The sequence below is a fragment of the Nipponia nippon genome, unplaced genomic scaffold, assembly GCF_047370975.1.
Source record: "Nipponia nippon isolate SJK-2023a ecotype South Korea unplaced genomic scaffold, ASM4737097v1 scaffold_28, whole genome shotgun sequence".
NCBI classification, from domain to species: domain Eukaryota; kingdom Metazoa; phylum Chordata; class Aves; order Pelecaniformes; family Threskiornithidae; genus Nipponia; species Nipponia nippon.
In genome coordinates this window covers 5,935,541-5,956,501 of record NW_028262345.1, presented here as the reverse complement: position 1 = coordinate 5,956,501, position 20,961 = coordinate 5,935,541, and the positions used below count along the sequence as shown (strand labels likewise).

The 20,961-nt window shown below is 54.2% G+C and overlaps 1 protein-coding gene and 2 long non-coding RNA genes across 9 annotated transcripts in view; 2 read left to right on the top strand and 1 right to left on the bottom strand.

The window, feature by feature from the left end:
* Positions 1 to 38: 38 nt before the first annotated feature.
* On the bottom strand, positions 39 to 2,267 carry LOC148054998 (uncharacterized). Of its 2 annotated transcripts, none has more exons than XR_015706047.1 (2): positions 1,851 to 2,267; positions 39 to 384 (listed from the first exon to the last, which is right to left on the bottom strand). It is a non-coding gene; the product is annotated as an uncharacterized LOC148054998 (long non-coding RNA). The 2 variants fall into 2 exon arrangements; XR_015706048.1 differs by having other exon boundaries at positions 1,881 to 2,267.
* Positions 2,268 to 2,357: 90 nt separating this feature from the next.
* Positions 2,358 to 20,961, top strand: part of LOC104008772 (ALG9 alpha-1,2-mannosyltransferase) — a 140,314-nt gene continuing 121,710 nt past the window's right edge. For 3 of the 6 annotated variants that reach the window (XR_015706008.1, XR_015706009.1, XM_087763224.1), the window contains exons 1-8: positions 12,959 to 13,296; positions 13,945 to 14,083; positions 14,279 to 14,413; positions 15,246 to 15,316; positions 16,231 to 16,319; positions 17,358 to 17,493; positions 17,853 to 17,940; positions 18,083 to 18,188. Coding sequence is in view for 4 of the 6 variants with exons in the window: in XM_087763224.1 (XP_087619350.1) it covers positions 13,202 to 13,296; positions 13,945 to 14,083; positions 14,279 to 14,413; positions 15,246 to 15,316; positions 16,231 to 16,319; positions 17,358 to 17,493; positions 17,853 to 17,940; positions 18,083 to 18,188 (859 nt within the window). In the remaining 2 variants the exon portion in view is untranslated. Of the gene's footprint in view, positions 2,543 to 2,847; positions 3,005 to 3,143; positions 3,348 to 3,983; positions 4,143 to 4,879; positions 6,173 to 12,957; positions 13,297 to 13,944; positions 14,084 to 14,278; positions 14,414 to 15,245; positions 15,317 to 16,230; positions 16,320 to 17,357; positions 17,494 to 17,852; positions 17,941 to 18,082; positions 18,189 to 20,961 lie in introns of those variants that run through there. The other 3 variants (XM_087763226.1, XM_087763225.1, XM_009472273.2) reach the window with 3 other exon arrangements.
* Positions 10,929 to 12,374, top strand: LOC148054997 (uncharacterized). The gene is made up of 2 exons (XR_015706077.1): positions 10,929 to 11,755; positions 11,916 to 12,374. It is a non-coding gene; the product is annotated as an uncharacterized LOC148054997 (long non-coding RNA).

Genomic DNA, 20,961 nt, shown 5'->3' with positions numbered 1-20,961 from the left:
GTGACCTCTGTACACAAGACAAATGACAGAAACACATGTAGGTTACAAACAATACAGCTTAGAAAGCAGGAAGAACGTTTTTCACAGGATGATACATTTGGCTTTAATGTGTGACAGGTCTTTTTGCTTGAAGGATATCCTTGTAGCACTGCTAGCAGACAGGCCTCCTGTTTTTCTGAAGGCATAGTCTGCAGATTCTCTCCATCTCTGTTGCTTTTCCTTCATCCTTCTTGTTCCTTCTCTGAGTGTTGGACACAAGCAAAGAAAAGGCTGCTATATGGAGGCCTGTAGTCTATTGTGGAGCAGGACTGAGCAGTTCAATTGAATGAAGGAAGTTCCAGCTCAGGGTGGTAGCCTGGAAACCAATGAGGTCTGGTTCAAATCCTAAAAGAATAAACACAAAACAACTCAAGGAAGTAAGTGCAAAATAGTAAGACTATATCCAGAAAATACAACTGAGGGAAATCTTTTCTATAGAGGAGGGTTTTGTTAGGCTCAAACTCGGGAGCAAGAAATGGGAATTTTGAGTGAAAGCTCCTTGGGTATAGGTGTGAGGTTAGCTAGACAAGAACACTTGAAATGCAAATACCACTTCCTGAATGACTCGAAATACCTGTTCTGTGGTGGCACAGGAGCACAACTCTACAATGAGAAACCGACAGAAAACAATTCTGTCATCTCTAAGCACAAGTGTCATTCAGAAGCTCTTCTTTAGCTACACTACAGATCCAACAGACTACATTTTAGTTCTGTGCATGTACTTTTTATTCTCCGACGCTTTCCCTTGTAATCTGAAGAGATGTTGTTTCAAAGCAGTGAGTATACTGAAATGAAAAACTCACATTTAGCATGGCTAAATATAAGTAAAAAAATGAAACATTTTATATCTTACAGGAAGACCAAAGTACCTGCAATTGCACTACTACTTTCAAGTCAGTCAAACCTAAGATCACAAAGCTTCGGTGATGACTTTTGATTCACCATCTGAACAGCAAAGGAAACAGAGCTGGACTGGGGCCACTGTTACAAGGAGCAAGACTGAGTTTAAACAAAAAAGCACTCTTCCTCACAGCTTTACTCCTGTAGTGGGACTGTTGTAGGGCACTCATCAGAGATAAGGGTGCTGACGGTTGCCTTTCTGCATTTTTAAAAAACAGTAGAAAAGACTAGGAGCAGGGCTGCAGGAAGGGAAGCTACTCACGGGAGGCTTACCTCCAGTGTATTCGTAGCTGGGGCTGGAAAGGATAATGCCCTTGTGCATGACAAATTAAGTGACCAGTGATCATCTCCACTGAGACTTGCTATATCCACAATAAGGAAAAGCACAAGGACATACCTGGGAAGGAAGTGGCTTGGGCTGCACAATTCTCTGGATATCGTATCGCTCTTCATTCCAGTTCCCTCTAAGGGTTTTTGTTGAGTAATCATTTTCATTGGTGGTGCACCTCCAGCCATACTGGGAAAACTTAGAAGTGCTGTCCCAGTCCCTCCACAGTTCCCCACGGCCAGTATCATGCATTAAGGAGCCATGGAGGGAGTTGTACAAACAGATCTTGGACGTGATCTGGGAATAGAAATCAACAGCTCCCTAGGATCAGCTTGGATCTCAACAGCAGGTTGGCATGGACATTGTCCCTTCCACCCTTCTGGTGACTGGAGAGGGATCTCCTACACTTCCACGTGTGACAGAGGGCATCAGAGAAGAACGGTGTTCCTTCTTGATGCCAAAAAGCATTTTTTTTTTTGGGGGGGGGGGGGGGGAGAGGTGGTATGGTAATTATCTGTTTTCCCAAACTGTGATACTGCATTTGTCAGTTTCACCTTACTGAATACCTCTCAGAGTAACTTACCCGCCCTTTGAAATAGACGAAGCCATTTACCTAAGGCCACAGGAGCCTCATGCCTGAACCAGGACCAGACCTCATAAACTGCGGGCGGCGGGTCTGTGTTGGAGCTTGCCTTTGCCAACTTTCAGCCTTCCGCTGTCGTTACTGATGTGACTCCTGAAACGCTGCCCTCGCCCTGTGCAGCAGCTGAGGGCCCACAGACCGAACAGGCCGCAGTGAAGCACCGCTATTCTCTCTCAAGCCATCGCTGGCGGCCCCGGGAGTGCAGCGGCCCGCCAGTCACGGCTGCCGGCCTCGCCATTCGGGCCCCGGGCAGGGGGTCCGGGGGGGAGCGGCTGCCGACAAAGCACCGGGGGGACCCGCGGAGGCCCGGGCGGCGCCGAGGGGAGAAGCCGCTCCCGCGGCTGACAGGGCACGGGGGCGGAGCGGAGCGGTCTGACGCCACCAAGAGGCGATGAGCGCATCAGCCGCCCGCTGGCCGGCAGAAACGTCATGAGGGAGCGCCGACGGGCGGCGAGGCGGGGGCATGGAGGCGGTTCGCCGCGTCCTGCTGCTCGGGGAGGGCAACTTCTCCTTCGCCGCCTCCCTGTGCGGGGCCGCGGGGACCCACGTCGTGGCTACTTGCTACGAGAGCGAAGAGGAGGTGTCCGGGCGGGGGCGAGCGGCGGAGAGCATCCGGCGACTGCGGGAGGGAGGTGGGTCGGTGCCGGCGGGGCTCGGCGGGAGCGGGGGCCCTCGGGCAAGGCGCTAAAGCAAATACCCTAAAATCGGATCAGAGTGAAATAGTACGGAAACAAGCAGCCAGTTAGCAGAAGTCTTTGAAAGAGAGCACAAGGAGCCTAGGCTTTCTGGTTTTCCTAATGCCCATGAGTGGGAAGATGCCTGGCAGCTGCTGCTCTGACATGCTTAAAAATGGACTGGAGGATTTTAATTGCTCCCTTTCTTTGAAATTTTCCCTAATGATAAACATCAAAGTCTTGTTTTTCATTTACTGTTGAAGGAGCTGAAGTTGTGTTTTCTGTGGACTGCACCAAGCTGAAGGACTATTTTTTAGCAGAAAAAGGACAATTTGATTGTATTTATTTCAACTTCCCTCACTGTGGGAGAAAGGCTGGGGTAGTGAAGAACAGAGAGCTTCTTGCCCGCTTTTTCCATAGGTGAGTAAACCAGAAGTAGTTCTATGCTAATTGACTGCTGTGTTGCAGATTTCTACCTGTGTTACAGGTGTTTTTCTAGCACTATAAAATTTCTGGGTGTGCTAGCAGGACTTTTCTTGTTGCCTGGCTTTCCTTCCAGCTCTGCAGAAGTGCTGACAGACGAGGGAGAGGTCCATGTGGCTCTTTGCAATGGACAGGGTGGGACACCTGCTGATCAACCAAGGAGAGAATGGCACAACAGCTGGCAAATAGTGGCCGTGGCAGCAGGAGCTGGATTTATCTTGAGTAATGTTCATCCTTTTAAAGCAGAGACTATCCACGGATATAAGTGTACAGGCTACAGGTAACCATCATGTGGTAAAACTGAAAAGTTGGTATTCGTGCTCTTATGCTACCTAGCACTAGTATGTTCTTTTAGTATCGTTTTTGTTGGAGGGAGGAATTCCCTTTAATTTTCCTTAAAATAGCTACTGTTCTTTTTTTGCCTCTAAGCAGAATAGCCAAGATAAAAATTCAAGCTTCTTGCCAAAGTACCCTCTAAAAAATAGGATTATCTTAGGATTTTAAAGGTCAAAATGGTCCATTTCAGAACAAATGTCAATCTCAGCCTAAAGACAGCAGGAAGACTGTGATACGTGTATCTGCTTAGCAGACGATCACAGAATCACAGCAGGGACCTCCAGCAATCACTGGGTCCTACCCCACAGCTCAGCAGAGCCAGCTAGAGCAAGTCACTCAGAGCCACATTCAGTCTCCAGGGATGGAGACTCTACAACCTTTCTGTGCAACTTGTTCCAGTGTTGGACCACCTGCCCAGTAAAAATACGGTAGTGTTGCATTTTTGTCACCTTCTAACAAGACCTGGGATTCAACAAGAGGTATAGTAGTGCTACACAGAGTTATCTGTGTAATGCTTACGTGTAGCACATTAAATATAGGAAATGATCAATGACTTTGCTCTGCTTCTGTGTATTGTCAGGAGTCAAGATAAATCTTTCGGTGTGGAGGGTGCTTTAAACCACATTTTCACACGAAGCACACCACTTCTGTGTTTCAAACCTATGATCTGCGAGATAGAACTGGAAAGCCGGAAAGTTTCTTTTCAAGTACCACAAGTACTTGTGGATAAAATTAATAGGTAAGTTTTATAATTAGTTTCTGTTTGGCAATAACACACACTCCTGCTCTCAGTGGGAATGACCACCATAGGTGTCAGATAAAATGGAATTGCTTCACTTTCCCTCCTTTCCCCTTTACAGAATTTCCTGTTCCATTTTTTCTTCAAGTCTGCTTCATGTTGGCTTGTGGTTTTGGCCTACTTAAAAACAAGTCTACAGAACAAAAAGAAACTTTATGGTTGAAACCAAGCTGCTGTACACTTGAACGCACAAATAAAGATGAAAACTTTAATCTATTTTTCTGTACTGTGGGAGAAATTCAGGAGCTGACTTGGTGTCTGCTAATACCGCAATACTAAGGGTAGCTAGGGTAAAAAATGCTAACCTCTTAGGCGAACTGCTGCATACTTTGGAGACTACCCAGGGCTAGCATAATTTGATTCATTTCTGTAGTTTGGTAATGCCTGTGCTGAGTGGAATTGGTGATGCTGACTGTTAAGTCCCGTTCCTTTTTTACCAGTGAAAGTGCAGTTAATTCTTGATTGCAACCTGGAGACAAGCACCACTGTCCTGAAAACGTGTTAGCCATTGCAACACCATTGATGAAAGACTTGGCTTGTTCAGGTAGTTACTAGAAACCGGCTTAATATCTGAGATTGTTTTGGGTAAATTGCTGCACTCAGATTATGATCACAGGAAGGCATTTCAAGGAAAGCTGTTTAGTGGTGTCTGTAATTTGCACTTTTATTTTTCACAGGGGTTTCCTAGAACTAAATTCAAATCATCCAGTACGGACAGTAAAGGAGAAGCTCACTGCAGACCTCAGCCAAGCCTTTCCATTGCAAAACATTGACTACTGCCTTTCTCTGCTCCACCAAGGTCATCTCAATGGTGTTTGTCACTCAAATATCTTTTGGATCATTCTGAGCCCAGAGGAGACTCCAAGCACTGAAGAAATGTCTAATGGACTAGCAAATGCAGTTTTATTTTCCCATGTTGATTTTTGCAGGGACACAGATAAGAATAGCTGGGTGAATGTACAAGAGGGATGCCACGTTTCGAAACAGTATTATCTTAGACCTTCCCTTCTACCTTATGCTCAGGCAATAATACAAAGAGGAGCCTTTCTCCCGGGGACACTTCATGTTCTTTCTGGTCCAGTTTTCAGGAAGTGTCTTATCACTCCTTACTCCATGCCTGTTTTTCATGAGATGTTTTTTGTATGTGCAGTTAACAGGGGTGCAGAGAACAGCTATATCCAGATGTTGGTGAATAACATTAAAACCAGCATGCATTCTCTTTACCAGACTGTTTCCGGCTTTAAACTGAATATCAATCTGCAGGAAGCAGCGAGCTTTGAAACAACTGAGCTAAATGACTTTGCTGCTTTTGAATCTCAGCTTAGTACAATTCAGTACTGCATCTGTATGGAGATAGATACTTCAGGCTCCTGTGAGAAGGGCTCCTGCGTGGGAATTATAAGGACAGCTCATTATGAACTAGGGAGCAGCGAGTTGGTTGTTGTCTTCGCTTCACTGAATCTTGACCTCCTAGCCATGCTGATCTGTGGAATATCTGACTGGCGAATGCTCTGGACATCAGACATGCGGTTCCTCTCTCAATTTCCTAGAGGAGAGTTAAGGCTTTTCAAGAGTTTTTCTCTCTATCCACCTTCCTATGTGCATGATGTCAGCTTTTGGGTTCCTGATGGGGAACAATTTGATGAAGTTGCTTTTCACACCATTGCTAGGCAGGTGTCAGGTGAAATGGTGGTATCCATCCAGTTAATTGACAGTTTCCAGCAGTCAGAGACTGGACGGAAAAGCCTCTGCTACAGGCTGACCTTTCAGTCCTGTGACAAGGCGCTGAGCCGCCAAGAGGTGGCAGAGATGCAGCTGCTCTTTCGGAAGGAAATAAACCAACACTTGCGTGTAACTCTTCGGTAGAGCGTTGTATGTTGTTTTCAGGTGCTTGAGCAGCATCTGCGCTGGTTTTTGATCTGGAAAATGTGGCCGGCATCTTGTTGGACCTAACACTGTGTGTTATTGCAGTGCCTCTTATAAAGGTGATGTGGGCTTTGAGTACCTGCACACATCATAAATGTGGAAATTCCTGTTAATGAAGACCAAGCACCTTCCCGTTCTGCACGTGTGTAATGAAACCTCATTTTAAAAAGTGGAGCCTTTCTTTGCTAGGGTCCTGTGAAACTGGGCTTAGTCTCCTTACTGATGCCAATTCACTTTTCCTATTCTTGCTTGTATTTGCCCAGCACCTTGTGCCGGTGGCGACTGTATGTAGCACACTGAAAGAGGGAGGATCTTACTATTTCCAAAGGGAAACAAACTTGTACACAAGTACAGTTTGAGCACTAAAAGCTCCCTGCGCAGGTGCTCAGCCCCTATGGGAGGACGGTGTGTGCTGGGCTGCCAGTGCCAGGGGTGCACCCAGTGGGGCCCTGCTGCGTGCACCAGCAGGCTATTTTCTGAGTAGATAACACAGGCGGTAATTGCAAATGGTAATTCCATTGCTAGATTCCAAAGGATACTACCTGATCCTAAAAGATAGCTGTGCCACTGGTAGTGCATTAATAGCTTCAGCAGATGTAACCGCTGACAGAGAACTCCAGTAACACCCCAAGGTACTGGAATCTGCAGGATCACACTGGGGAAAGGTATCAATTGCACGGCGGGCACTAACAGGTATTTCTGCTAACGGATGTCACAGGCTCTAGGGCCCCAGGCCACTGCTGGCTCCCAGGTCGCGCTCAGTGATCGCTGGCTGCTGCAGGCAAGGAGAAGTGCTGCCAGGGAGTCCTGTCAGACCCTTCTACCAGTGAATAACTCTACAGCAGGCAAGTCTGCTCCTGACTTCTACCAGCGGAGCCCCCCCAGAGCCTTTGGGAAGGAAACAGGCATCTCCCAGAGCAGGCGCGAGCGGCCGGCGGGGCCGAGCCGGCTCCGCCGCAGCCGTCGGGGCCTGGCGCAGCGCGGGGAGCGGGTCCGAGGCCGGCGGGAGCTCCCGGAGCTCCGCCGCAGGCCGGCGCCGTGCAGGCGGTCCCCGCTGCGGGGCGGCCGGGAGGCGCGGGGGCTGCGGCGGGCGCGGGGTGCGAGCCCCCTGCCGCGGGCGGCGCGCGGGCGTCGCGCGGGCGTCGCGCGGGCGGGCGGGCGGGCGGGCGGGCGCTGGCGTCGCGCGGGCGTCGCGCGGGCGGGCGGGCGCGGGCGTCGCGCGGGCGTCGCGCGGGCGTCGCGCGGGCGGGCGGGCGGGCGGGAGCGGGCGTCGCGCGCGGGGGTCGCCAACGGTCGCGCGCGGCTGTGAGGGGGAGAGCGGCCGCCTGAGGGGAAGGGGAGCGGGACCCGCCGGGGGAAGGGGCGGGCGGGCGGGCGGGGGCCGGCGCCGCCTGGGGAGGGTCCGCGGTCGCCTCGGGGCGGGCGAGGGTGGCCGTCGCCTTGGTGGGGAGCGTCCGCGGTCGCCTCGGGGCGGGGGTCGGCGCCGCCTGGGGAGGGTCCGCGGTCGCCTCTCAGGGCGGGGGTCGGCCGTCGCCTGGGGAGCGTCCGCGGTCGCCTCTCAGGGCGGGGGTCGGCCGTCGCCTTGGTGGGGAGCGTCCGCGGTCGCCTCGGGGCGGGGGCCGGCGCCGCCTGGGGAGGGTCCGCGGTCGCCTCGGGGCGGGTTCGGCCGCTGCCTTCGGGGGGTCTGCGAGCGCCGTGGGGAGGGCTGGGGCTGAGGCGCCGTCCCGGGGAGGCGCGGTCGGCCATCGCCGCAGGCGGTGCGGAGGGTCCGGCCCCCGGCGGCAGCGGCCAGGAGCCCGGAGCAGCAGAGGAGGCTTCCCGCTCGTCCCTGCAGGGAGCACCGGAGCAGCAGCTGGGTGAGAAAAGGCGATCCGCGAGGGTTCTGCCGGGAGGGTGGAGGGGGCAGGGGCGGGAGGACGGCCGGGGGCCGGGGGTGCTGAGGAGAGCTCCCGCCGGGGGCCGGGGGTGCTGAGGAGAGCTCCCGCCGGGGGCCGGGGGTGCTGAGGAGAGCTCCCGCCGGGGGCCGGGGGTGCTGAGGAGAGCTCCCGCCGGGGGCCGGCGCCCCGCTCGGTCCTGACCGCGTCCGCCTGCCCGTGCAGCAGCCGGCGGAGCAGCCCCAGGAGGCAGCCGTCGTGCGGCACTGCGAGAGGCAAGAGGCGGCGAGGAGGAGCGGAGGAGCCCGGCGTGGAGGAGGAAAGAGAAGGGCGCCCTGGGCCAAGGGGGCTCCCTGTCAGCGGGGCTGCGGGCGCTGACGGCACCTTTGGTGCCCTGGCTGGCTTTGCGCTGGGCGACCTCCCTGTAAGCAGGGCTCGGGTCTTTCTTTTGGTGCCCTTTTGCCAGGTTGCCCCACGGTTAGGCTGCCCAGAGAGAGGGGCGAGCCTGTCGGGAGGGGAAGAGCCACCGGCTCCGCACCCTGGGGGGGAAGCGGAGCCCCAGGGGGAGCCGAGAAGAGGCAAGTGGAGGGGGAGCGCCCCGTAAGCAGGGCTGTGCTCAACGGGAGGTGCCGGGAGGGACCCCCTGTAAGCAGGCGGGTGTCCCCGGCCCCGGCCTTTCAGAGGCGTGGGGCCGAGACGCGGGGGGCTGGGCGTGCCCTGCCCTAGGCCTCTTCCTCTCTGCTCCCAGCCCCGGGAGCGGCTCGGGAGAAAGGGGAGCGCGGGGAAGGCGGGAGGCTGGGAGGAAAGGGCCCCCTCCGGGCACTGGCGGCGCCTGCAAGCGGGGCCCAGGTCCTGCCCGGGAGGCCCTGTCAGAGCCTCGAGCTGGGCCATCGCCCCAGAAGCGGGGCTGGGGCCTCCGCTCTTTTGCCTCCCTCCAGGCCGCTGGGCGCCATGGCGGTGAGAAAGGTGGGTGTACCGCTGAGTCCGGGGGGGTAGAGGGTAGGAGGGGGGAGGGATGGCTGGGGGGCGGGGGGCGCTGTGGGGACCTCCCTCCGGGGGCCGGCGTCCTGCTCTCCTCCAGGCGGAGGAGCTGGTGCTTGACCGCGCCCTCCTTCCTTGGCAGCAGCTCCCCGAGAAGAAAGACGAGGCACGGTGCGGAACTGCGAGGCGAGAGGGAGCGAGGGGAGGAGCGGTGGGCTGAAGCGGGGGAGAGAGAAAGGCGCTCCGGGCCAAGGGGCCTTGCTCTCACCGGGGCTGCGGTCCCACAAGAGCATTGCCGGCACCTTTGGTGCCCTGGCCGGCTTCGCGCCGGGCGACCCCCCTGTAGGCAGGGCTGGGTCTTTGGCCTTTTGCCACATTGCCCCGCGGTTTGGCTGCCCGGAGAGAGTGGCGACCCTGTAAGGAGGGTGAGAGCCACCGCCTCCGCCCCCGAGGGGGAAAGGGAGCTCTCTGGCCCCCGAGCCCACCCTGTAAGCAGGGGAGGGCCGTTTCCCCGGCCCCCTCCTCCCGCCCCGGCGGCTTTCTGCCTGCTGGCGGCCTGGCCCGCGTGACCCCCGGCGTCGGGGCGCGTCACGGCATTTGCCCCTTGGCCACCCATGAAGCCCCTTGGCGTGTTGAAGCCCCTGTGGCCTCCACGCAGCCCAGGGGCAGGTCTGAGGCTCTCCTGTCCTGCTCGGCGGTAGGGATGGCTCCCCAGACATTGGCTGCGCAGAGCTGGCTCTCTCTTCGGGGAAGTTCTTTTTTTCCCTGTGTGTGTCCGTGTCTGGGTGTGTCTGCGTCTGCGTCCGTGTGAGTGAGCGAGCGAATGAGCTTCTTGTTTAGGCCCCTGTGAAAGTTGCTGCAGCGTACTTAGCTTAGACTTCCCCGGAGGGAGAGACGGGCTCTGTGCAGCAACAGGGGGGTCCCCTCTGAGCCCGCGAGCGGAGGGAGAGGCCGGGCTTGCCTCTTCTTTCGAAGGACGGAGCGAAGCCGCTTAGTCGTAGCGCGGGCAAGGCGACCTGCCTGTGGCCAGGGCCTGGGTCTCTGCCTGCGTGGCTGCCTGTCCTGCTGGCGACCTGCCAGCGTGCCAGCCCTGCCCTCGAGGCGTGTGTCACGGAGCCCTCTGTCCCCAGGAGCAGCCCGAGCTCCCTGTAAGCAGGGCTGGGGAGGCTGCTTTAGCCAGCCACCAGGAACGAGCCCTCCCTGGCCCTTTAGAGGGTGCAGGTTGAGGAAGTGCTGTGCCGCCTTTGGCGCTGCTTTTGGCCGGGGCGACCTCCCCGCCGGTGGGGTCGAGGTCGCTCCCTGGGCTCCTGAAGACGTGGTGGTGTGCCGCAGCCAGGCCGGCCGGCCCGTAAGTCGGGCGCCGGTCGGAGCCTCGGGCTCCGTGGGGCTTGTTGGGAGCGCCGAGGCGAGGGGGAGCGCCCTGTAAGCGGGGCTGCGCGTGCCCCCTGCGCTCGGCGGGACCCCCTGTAAGCAGGCGGGTGTCCCTGGCCCCGGCCTTTCGGGGCCGCAAATTTGGAAGTCGTCTCGTCTTAACGCAGAATCGGAGCGGCTTCTACAAATCTAGGGCGCGGCACGGAGCCAGCTGCCTCCCCCGGAGTCACGAAACCCATCCCAACAGCATCCCAAGGATGCTCTTGTGTGACCGCAGCCCTGAGGACTGCCCGGAGCGCCTTTCGCTTTCCTCCTTTGCAGCCCGCCGCCCCTCCTCTCGCTCCCTCTTGCCCCGCAGTTCTGCACCCGACGGACGCCTCTTACGGTTTTTTTCTTCCGCTCTTTCTTCTCCGGGAGCCGCTGCCGAGGAAGGACGGCGCGGTCAAGCGCCAGCTCCCCCGCCCGGAGAACACAGGGGCGCCAACCCCCGGAGGGACCTCCCCGCAGCGCACCCTGGTCCCCGGCCGTCCTTCCCCCCTCCGCCCCCTACCCGCCCAGGTTCAGCTTTTTTTACACCCGCCTCTCTCGCCGTGTGGCGCCCCGCAGCCTGGACATGTACAGAGCGGAGGCCCCAGCCCTGCTTCTGGGGCAGTGGCCCAGCTCGGGGCAAGGGTCTTCCCCGTGCCAGGGCCGCCCGGGCAGGACCTGGGCCCCGCTTGCAGGCACTTGCTTTCCGATGCCCGGAACGGGCCCCTTCCCCCCAGCGGCCCCCGTGCTTCTCTTTCTCCCAGGCTGCTCCCGGGGCTGAGGGCAGAGGGAAAGGGGACCAGGGCACGGCAGGGCAGGGCAGGGCAGGGCCGGGCAGGGCAGCAGATTTAGGGTGGCGAGCACCGCTTGCGGGCCCCAAACACCAGCCGCTTTCCAACCAGCTGCTCCGCCTTGAAGCGGCAGCTTCTCCCAAGTGGTGAGGAACCCCCCTCAGGAAGTTCTTCCGCCCAAGCCCCCAGCGCCTCCCGGGAAAAGCCCTTGCCAAAGTCACCGGCCACGGCTGCCAATTCCCCTGCCTCCAGGGCAGAAAGTGCCCAGCACTCTCCAGAGTCCCCAGCTGGCAGCCTGTGTGGGGTGCGCGCCCCGTTAGCGGGGTGCGGGTCAGGGTGCCCCAAACGCAGGGAGAAGGCGCCTCCGTGGGCCTTTGGGACCAGGGCCGCCCTGTAAGCCGGGGCCCGGCCCGTGCCCTTTGCAGTCCAGGCAGCGGCCAGAGCCCCCTGTAAGCAGGGGTGCGGCCTCTTTGGCCGCTGCTGTCATGCCCAGCTGCATTTGCCCAGGGTGCCCCCCCAAGCCCAGCTCCAGCACCGGCTGGAACTCCGCAGGCGCCCGAGGGAGCACCGGAGCACCAATTCGGTGAGAAAAGCCCATGGGCGAGGTTTTTTCCGGGGGGGGGGGGGTAGGGGGGGTGGGGGGGGTGCGGCGGCCGGCCGGGCGTCGGGCGGTGCGGTGGGGAGCTCCCTCCGGGGCCGGCCCGGCCTCCCTCTGTCCTGACCGCGTCCTCCCGCCTTTGCAGCCGCTGCTGGCGGAGAAGAAAGAAGAGGCATCCAGCGCGTGTGCGTGGAAGGAGCCGCGAGGCAAGAGCGAGCGAGAGGAGGAGCGGCAGCGGGCTGAAGAAGGGGCAAGAGAAAGGCGCTCCTGGGAAGGGCATCTCCCTGTCTCCGGGGCTGCGGTCACCTAAAGCCTCCCTGGCCCTTTGGGGATGCTCTGTGTGCCCCCCCAGCAGGGACTCGGCTCATTGCAGCTCCCGAGAGTTAAGATGACGCCACTTCCCAAAGCTGCCTCCAAGCTGCTTTGTGCCCCTTGATGTTGCTGTGGGGAGCGGGAGCGCTCTGCAGACACCCGAAGCGTCGTCGGAGGCCGCGCGCACGCGGGGGACGCGTAGTCGAGAGCGGGGCTTTTGAGGGGGTTTCCCCTGCCGCTGCCCTTTTCCCAGCTGCTCAGTGCTGGGGTACCCAATAAAATGCTTTCTCCAGCTCTGTGCTCCCCGTTTCGCTACTTGCCTGCCCCGCCGCGCTTTAACTGAGGTAAACTAAGGTGCCGTTGTGAACAGGGTGTAAGAGATGCGCACACCTGCCTCCTTGACTATTTTTCAGTTCATTCAGGTTGAGGCAGAGCCTGGAACGTGTGGAGCCAATTATCAAGAAATGCCACACACCTGTAAGCTCTGTGGAGGAGGTGATGCAGCTGCCACTCTTCAGCCACGGAGCCTTTTCCTCCCCTCCCTCACCTTCTCCTGAACTTTCTAGAAGAAAACTTGAGCCCTTCAGCGAGGGTTTGTCTTGTCTGTGCCTGAAGACGGGGGAACGGAGCCCCGTCGCGCTTGTCTTCAGCTCTGAGGTTGTGGTGGCAGGGGAGCGCCGGCAAGGGGGAGCGGAGGGGGCCGGTGCCTGGGCCAGAGGCATCGCACTTGGAGGGCAGCTCTTAGGAAGCGGCAGGGAATCGGCAACGGCCACGTGTCAGACCCGAGTGCCTTTTTTTTTTTCCCTAAAAGGCTGCAGAGCCTGGCTGGCCTTTTTTCTTCTCCTCCCGTCCCCGCTCCGCCCGGGCAGGGCCGGGCGGCACCAGCGGCGGCTCGCGTGTGCGAGGGGGCGAGCGGCCGGCGGGCGAGCAGGGAGGGAGCTTTGCTCAGCGCCCGGTGCCCGGCGCAGCCGCGTCCCTGCAGAGCGCCTGCTCGGGAGGAGCGCGCTGCCGGCCGCCCGCGCCCGTGCCCACACCCGGCATGGCTGCCGGCGGCTTCGGCACCGCTCTCGTTTCCTCCGCCGGCGGCAGGGAGCGGGCGCTCGGCTTCCCGTACTCGGCATGGCCGCCAAGGGGGCCCGGCAGCGGCCGCGGGCTGGAGGCGGCGGGGAGCCGGCCCGGCCGCGGTCGGAGGCGGCGGAGGAGGCCCGCCCGGAGTGGGTGTCGGAGCGGACGGCGGGGGCCGCGGGGAGCCGGGGCCGGGCTGCGGGGGGGCGCCGGGCGCGTGCCCGCTTCCCCGGGCGGCGCGCGGCCGTCTGGCGGACCCTCCCTCGGGCGGGATGGCCGCTGCCCCTCGGCGCCCGGCGGGGCGGTGTCGGGTGCGAGCGGCCGCCCGGGTGTTTCCTCGCTGCCGGGGTTTTCTTCACGCCTCAAACGCACCCACAGCCCCGAGCGAGCCCCGCTTCGGGGCGCCGCGGTGGGTGCCCGGCCGGGTCGGCGTGCGCTGTGGAAGCGGGGCTCCCCGGTCCCCCGTCGGGGGAGCTCCTCACGGGCCTGTGGTAGTTAGTACGTGGCCTTGCTCTCTGTTGTTGGGGGGAGCCCCTGGGGGGCTGTGTTGCAGCGGTGGGTAATCACTCGGGGCCGTTGCTCCGGTGTGGTGAGGGGGGACGACGGCCCTTCTTTGGAAAGGGACCGGCCTCCCCCAGAGAAAGCAGTGAATTGAAAGACTCGTCTGCACTTACACAGTGCTTAAATGGCAGGGATGCAAATATGCTTTTTAAGTCTTTGCCTAGTGTCACATTGCTAGTCTTGATCTTGTTACTGAGTCTTCTTGGCGCGTATTTGTATTTTTTTCTTTGGACTAGATCATCTGGGAGCAAAGCAGGACAAGTTTGGGCCCCTGAAGGATCAACAGCTTTCAAGTGTCTTATCTCAGCCAGGTTCTGTGCAGCTCTCTTAAGCAACATCTCTGATTGTGATGAGACGTTTAACTATTGGGAACCGGTAAGTGGCTTCCTCTCCTTGGAGATACTTGGGAATTTGTAGTTGGCCTGTGCAAATGCAGATTTATCTAGAACCTTGTGCTAATCTCTGTGTTTCAGTGAGAAATTTTCTTACTCAAGAATTCAGAGATGGGAAGTGCAGAACTGTCTGCTCTGTGTGATGCATATTTATTTATTTATTCAATCTCCATTGTAGACACACTACCTCGTTTATGGAAAGGGGTTTCAGACATGGGAATACTCTCCAGCCTATGCCATCCGCTCCTATGCTTACCTGTGGCTTCATGCCTTACCAGCCTTGTTCCATGCTAGAGTTCTACAAACTAACAAGGTAATCATCAGATGTGTGAAAGCTTCTTTTGTGATGAATAAACATGCCTTTAGTCTGTGTTAAACAGCTGCTTTTTTTGTTGTCAGAGGTAAGAGAATTAGTGTTTACAAAACACCGATTTGTTTACAAACACTAACCTCCCTGTAACGATTTGCAAGGGTTTATGAGCTGACTCAATGGGATTCAAGGAAAAGTGATTGGGAAGTTGCAGGGAAATGCTGTCAGGCTCTGGTTTGATTGAGAAGCTGTCCCAGAGGGGCTGGTATCTCCTTGGTCTTTTGAGTGTGTGCAGGCCTGGGGACAGTTACCTGGCAGCCACGGGCTCTCATTCTCATGTGAGTTTCTCATTCTCCTGTAAGTTTCACCCTGGTGCTTTAGAAGCCCATATTGTTTTCTGTGCCAGCTGTCAGTGACCTTTGATTTTTTCAATAAACTATAAAAAATAATATAGTATTTTGCAAGGGATATTGCAAACTGCATTCACAGAAATGCACAGAAAAAGCACTGAATGTGCATTCTGCTTGGGTATCCACTGCCACACTTGGCATGTTTCTGCACAACAGAAAACAAAACAAGGGTAGTTCTGGTAAGTTCAGTGGACTGTGTTCACTTCCTGTGTTGCAAAGGACTTCAGCGTTAGAGGGCTAGGCTTGAGCTGCCGGGATCTTCAGCATGCCTTGGTGTGGGATCTGGACCTGCAAGAATAGGCTCATTCACTACTGCCAAACTTGCTCCATCCTGTTCAGAACTTTTGTTTTTGGGACCGACTTGTTAGTAATAGGTGCTTAAGCTTCATTGCAAACCTCATTCAGACTCTGAGTATGTCTCCTAGGTTCTTATCTTCTATTTTCTCCGATGCTTCCTGGCCTTCCTGAGCTGCATTTGTGAACTCTACTTCTACAAGTGAGTATTAGAAAGTGTCTACAGTGAATGTTTTGGAGCAATGCGAGTAACATATTCGGTTATTGCCACAGGAAATACTTCTACGCATGAGCTTCAGAGTGTATCTGGTAAATTGGGCTACTTCATGGTGAAACTTGGCAATATGTGTTCTCATGGAAACTTAATGAAATATTGGTCAGAATTCCACTGTTAGGACAAAATTGTATTCTCAGATCTGCCACCCACATCTCCACTCCAGCATTTTGTTGACTACACTCCTTTTCTCACTGATACCAGCAAGCAGGGAGTGGGAGTGTTGTAAACTGAGCTCTGCTGGAGGAGAGACTGGTGCTGTGTTTGCTTATCATAGTGAATTTTAGTGGAATACATTGATTGTTGCTGTCTGTAATGTATCTGACAATGGTGTTTACATCCACTAAAAGCAGTAGCCTGAACATACAATTATCTTGTCTAAGCTGGATTTTTATTTTTACCTGCTGCTTCTTCATTTGTGACTGTCAAGCTATTACCTTGCGTGACTTTTCTGTTGGCAATAGTCTGGTTTTGAGAATGTGAGCTGTGGCTTTTTGCGTGATGGGATTTTGTGAGAGGTGACAATCTTAGATAGATGGATGTTGCTACAGCAGTACAGACTCCCTAAGTTGCTGAGATTTGCGTGAGTGCAACTGATGGTGGTAGAAGCCAAGTATCTTCTAGAGTTTTGCACTAGTGTAACTTATGAGGATCTGGAATCCCAGGCCAGAGTCAGTCATGCTGCCCTTTAGGTTGCCTTCAGTGGCTGAGTAATGAGAATCACCCACCTTAAAGCTCTCGGGATGCTCCATGGATTGTTTGTGGTTCTGCATGCATTGAGTACTTTTCTTTTATGTACTGAGGATATTTTTGTGGTCTCTAATTCTCTCCTGCTTCCTTAGGGCTGTGTGCAAGAAGTTTGGGCTACATGTGAGCCGGCTGATGTTGGCCTTCTTGGTACTCAGCACTGGGATGTTTTGCTCATCTGCAGGTAAATTTGCTTAGCAATGATGCTAACAATTACGTTGCCCATAGAAACCAAAGACAGGTCCAGAGAGAAGAAAATCCACAGCACTAAAATATCTCTCTAGCAATTGTTTGTTGTGTTCTGTTGCCAGTGTTTCTCATGGCAGGTGTGATGACAGAATAAGTGTTGATTCAAATGATGTTCCCTGCATCACTCTCTTGTCTCTTTCCGTTTCCAGGGCATGTTTGTTTCTATTGCTGCCTCCACTCTCTGCAGTGGGCCGTGCCCTTTAAACAGGGTCTTGGCTTACTTTCCTTGAACATATTTTAATCCAAGAAAGGAGGGTCACATTTTGGCTTTGTCATTTGTCTTTGCATTTTCTCCCCCTCTGGCTGGTTGTACCCATTTGCCTCGCCAGCCACTGTAAGACTTACAAAACACCTGCTGTAGGTATTGAGTAAAGTGCAAAGAGAGACTTTGAGCAGAGGTTTTCTGCATTGTGTGCATACAGAAACTTAAAGGGAAATACCACAACTTATGAATGCTGAGATTTTCCTATTTTATGCCATTTTTGTTTATGGTGAGTGGAGAAAGGACTTTCCCTTCACTGTTTTTGCAGTGGCATAGGTCTCCTCATTCTTCACTTACTTCCCACCAGTCTCTGCCCAGTTGTTTCAGAGACTGTACCCAGTCAGCTCACGTTTTCTGCTGCCACTTGAGCAGGTTGGTTTCACTCTTTTCGACCTAGCAGAATATAGAGGGTGCAGCAAGTATTACAAGCGGTAACCATGGATGCTGTCAACTGGTTACCAGTGCTGAGTGCCACCAAGGAAAGAGCCCTTCATACTTAAAGGAAGTATTTCTGGTCTTGGCAGAACAAAAAAAAAGAATCCTTTTTTTGTTGTTTTTTTGTTTGTTTGTTTGTTTTCACTGAAATGAGTGTCCACTATAGCATACCAGCTCCAATGGAATGAATGAGAGATGATTAGCCTTATCTTGGTCTCATGCAGCTCTCCTGCTGTGGGAAAGCTGTGCTAACCCTTTTCTTTCCTTCTATTGCAGCTTTCCTCCCGAGCAGTTTCTGCATGTACACCACGGTGATTGCCATGACTGGCTGGTATATGGACAAGACCTCTGTAGCAGTGCTGGGGGTGGCTGCTGGAGCCCTTCTGGGCTGGCCCTTCAGTGCAGCTCTTGGGTAAGGAGAGGAGGGCTCAGGAGTTTTGCACTCGTCAAATATTTCTTGCCTGGCTGGGGAGAATGTAGGAGCTGGAGAGCTGGAGGAAGAAGCTAGCAGAGACTGAGCTGCCAGCCTAGTCTGGGATTATTGGTACAGGCTTCCATAGCCTGATTTCTTTACCTTTGAAGAAAAGGGTCTTCAGAACCTAATATACTGAGAGTAAGACCTGAGCTGAATGACTAGAATATGGAGTAGAAGCAGAGCCCAATGAAGTCATGGTTCTCTTCCAGCTACTGCTGTGCTTGCTTTGAAGGGGCAGGAAAGCCTGCAGTGGGGAAAGACAAAGGTCTCCGGTTGATACCTGGTCTCTCTTTCAGGCTTCCTATTGCCTTTGACTTGTTGATACTGAAGCAGAGGTGGAAAAGTTTCCTAAACTGGTGTGTGGTGTCATTGGTCCTGTTTTTGGTAAGTGCCTGTAACGACACAAAGAGGGAATGGATTGGGCTTGCAATAGAAGGGGTGGGTTTCATTAAGAAAATCACATGGAGCTTTTGGGCACTCCAGCCAAAAGCTTCTGGCACTTTAAATAACAGATGCTTTCTTCCAGGTGCCCTTGGTAGTTGTGGACAGCTATTACTATGGGAAGCTGGTAGTTGCACCTCTCAACATTGTTTTATACAATGTCTTCACCTCTCATGGACCTGATCTCTATGGTGAGTTTACGATAACAAGACAGGAAGGGAGTCTGCGGTTTTCTTGCTGCTGTCTTGCTACTGTGACCCACCAGGTCTTCACTGCCAATCCTTTTTCTGATGTATTGTAAAGCAAAAGCAGCCTGCAAGCTCCAAAGGGCTTGCAGTTCCAGCTTTTTGCCACAGGATGACTCTCTCGAGCTGGGAATCCGCAGGCCATTGTTGCATTTCTCCATGCTGTGAGTTAAGCTGCTTTTGTTCACTTTCAAGTTCTGTAAACTATCGTGAGATGTCTCAGCGACGCAGCAGAAAGCTGTTAATAGCAAACGTGTCTGGATGCTACGTCAGCGTGGTGGGCACAAGTGATACGTGCGTGCGTTTCTCAGCTTTTAAGTGAGTTGTTGGCTGTTGTTCCTCACAGCTGGGGGCAGAACCTTGGGAAAGTGGGTAACAGTGCAGAATCCATAGTTCTTTCAGTTCACATCGGGTCTCTGCAGACTTCCTGAGTCCATGCTGTGCCTTAGGAATCTCCTTGCTTATTGGCAGTATATGGCCTGGGCTTTGCTGGCAAGCAGAGTCTGAGGTTACCAGAAACACATCTAATCTGCAGGCAAATCATCTGCCTGCAAGGGGTTCCCTGGTACTGGCCATTTAGGATACTGTGTTCATATCATGTACGTCTAGAGCTGAAGAGTAGAAAAGTATTATATTTCTAGTAGGGCTTCAAAGGGGCTGGCAGAGACTTCAGGGAGCTTAGGGTGCAGGGTCCCTGCGCCATCTCTGTCATCTGTTTAAGCTCTGTCGAGATATCCTAGGAGGGAGGGATTCAGCAGTGGTTAGCAGCAAGGCTTTCTCTGGCAGTGCCCTGCAGGCCGGATTTGTTGGTTCATTTGAAGGGCTGTTTTGGGTGGTGCTGAGTGGTGATTTGTTACTTGTGCTGTGGCACAGCAGGGCAACAGCTGCTTTGCTGTGGTTCTTCATCTCTGCAGGAAGGCTCTGAAGTCTGTTGCTGTGAATTTTCTGTATGGAGACTCCAGGCTCTGTCTGTGATAGGTTTTGGCATGGGCTTGTGCCTGACCTTTTCCACACTGGTGCATGAGTTGTTTCCAGAAGCCTCCAGGGACCAATCTATTCTGAAGTGCTTTATTCATAGTGACATTCATATAACATCCTCAGGCTAGTAAAAGAGCCTGCTAGAAATTGCTCTTTAATGCAATGTGGCCAGGACAATGCTGTGTGTTTAGAGAACTTCAAAACACTTGGGAAAAATAACACTACCAGGGCAGATGAAAAGCTGGCCAATCCCTTTTGGCTTTGGAGCTGGGATTTCCCAACTTTCACATGATGGGAGCAGGAACTGCTGGAGTTTGCATAGTTATCAACCCGTATCATCTTCAATGTAAGCACCACAATATTTTTCCCTTTGCCTGCAGACTGGAGTTCTGGAGACAAGGTTTGGGTTTTTTGTTTGTTTGTTTGGGTTTTTTTTGTCTTTAGCAATACACTCCTGCTGGATAAATACAGTCTGGGCAGTGAATATTTCCCTGGGGTGATTAGGTTTCTACAGCAAAGGGAAAGTAGCATCTAAGCATATACCCCTAAGCCTGATTCTGAGGCTTTGAGATGTTTTTGTGTACATATGTTCTAAGAACGCACAATTTGTGACTAAAGTTTTGTCCCGCTTCCTGTGACCAGAGCCTTGGCTGTGACTTGAAGTGCGATGGCACTTTGGGAAGCTTTGTTCGGCTTGGGCGGAATATGCTGGAGCTGTTTATATGACACCTTGCTCTGTTGACTCCTGATTCTTAAATAGAGTGAAAAAATAAATGAAATGCGGAAAGCAGACTGTTTATTATACTAGCACTGAATCAGACTTGCTTAGAACGAGGGCTGTGACTCACGATCAAATTATTGTGGCTTAGTTACTGCTTAACAGCTGAGTTACAGTTCCTGTCTGCATGCAGGCACAGGGTGGGGCACCTTAGCTTAAACCTATTTTACAACTCCTCTGCTTTGTCCTGAGCCGCCCTCATCATTGCTGTGGTCAAGCTGCAGCATGGTAGCTTGTTAAATTCTATTAATTTGTGTGTAAGTTTGATTTCTAGAATTGCTCCTGGAGCCTGTCACAGAGCACAAAGTTCAAACCAGTTTCTGGATCAGTGTCTGACAGTGCTTCCAGCTGGTTATCTCTATGGAACCATAGTGCCATGAACTGACCGGGCCACAGTGTTCTTCCCACTGCTTTCATCAGTCTCTCCTCTACAGCCCACATCTGCTCAGCTCTAGCAGGATACTTGCAGGAAGTTAAATCTTCTGTCATGGTCTGAAGGCAATGCTGTAGAAGCATGTTCCCATCAGGACTGTGCATGGAGAGTTCTTTAGTGTCCCTCTCTGCTTGAAAGATGTTGTTCTGGGACGGGACTTCTTGTATGCAATGGGGTTGTTCTTTTTTTATATTGCAGTTCTTTCTCAGATCACCTTGAGTCGTTGTGGGTAACAAGAGTAAAAGCATTTTGCCTTGGGAGGCATTGAGACTGAATGCCTCTGAATGGGTGAGTCATCACAGTGGCCAAGCCTATTGCTTTTTGCCTGGTGTCTGTGAATTATTTAACTTGCCTCTGTAATGCCCTGTTCTCCTCTCATATTTTTTCCTTTTCTTTTTTTTTGTCCTCACCCAGAGAAGAAAATCCCTCATTGGAGAAGGAGGGGAGGTTCCAGTGCTTAGTTCTTAAGGGCAATTCAGTCACACTGCAAAAAAGTCTGAGAAAGTAGCCTTTTTGCTAAAGATGTGCTT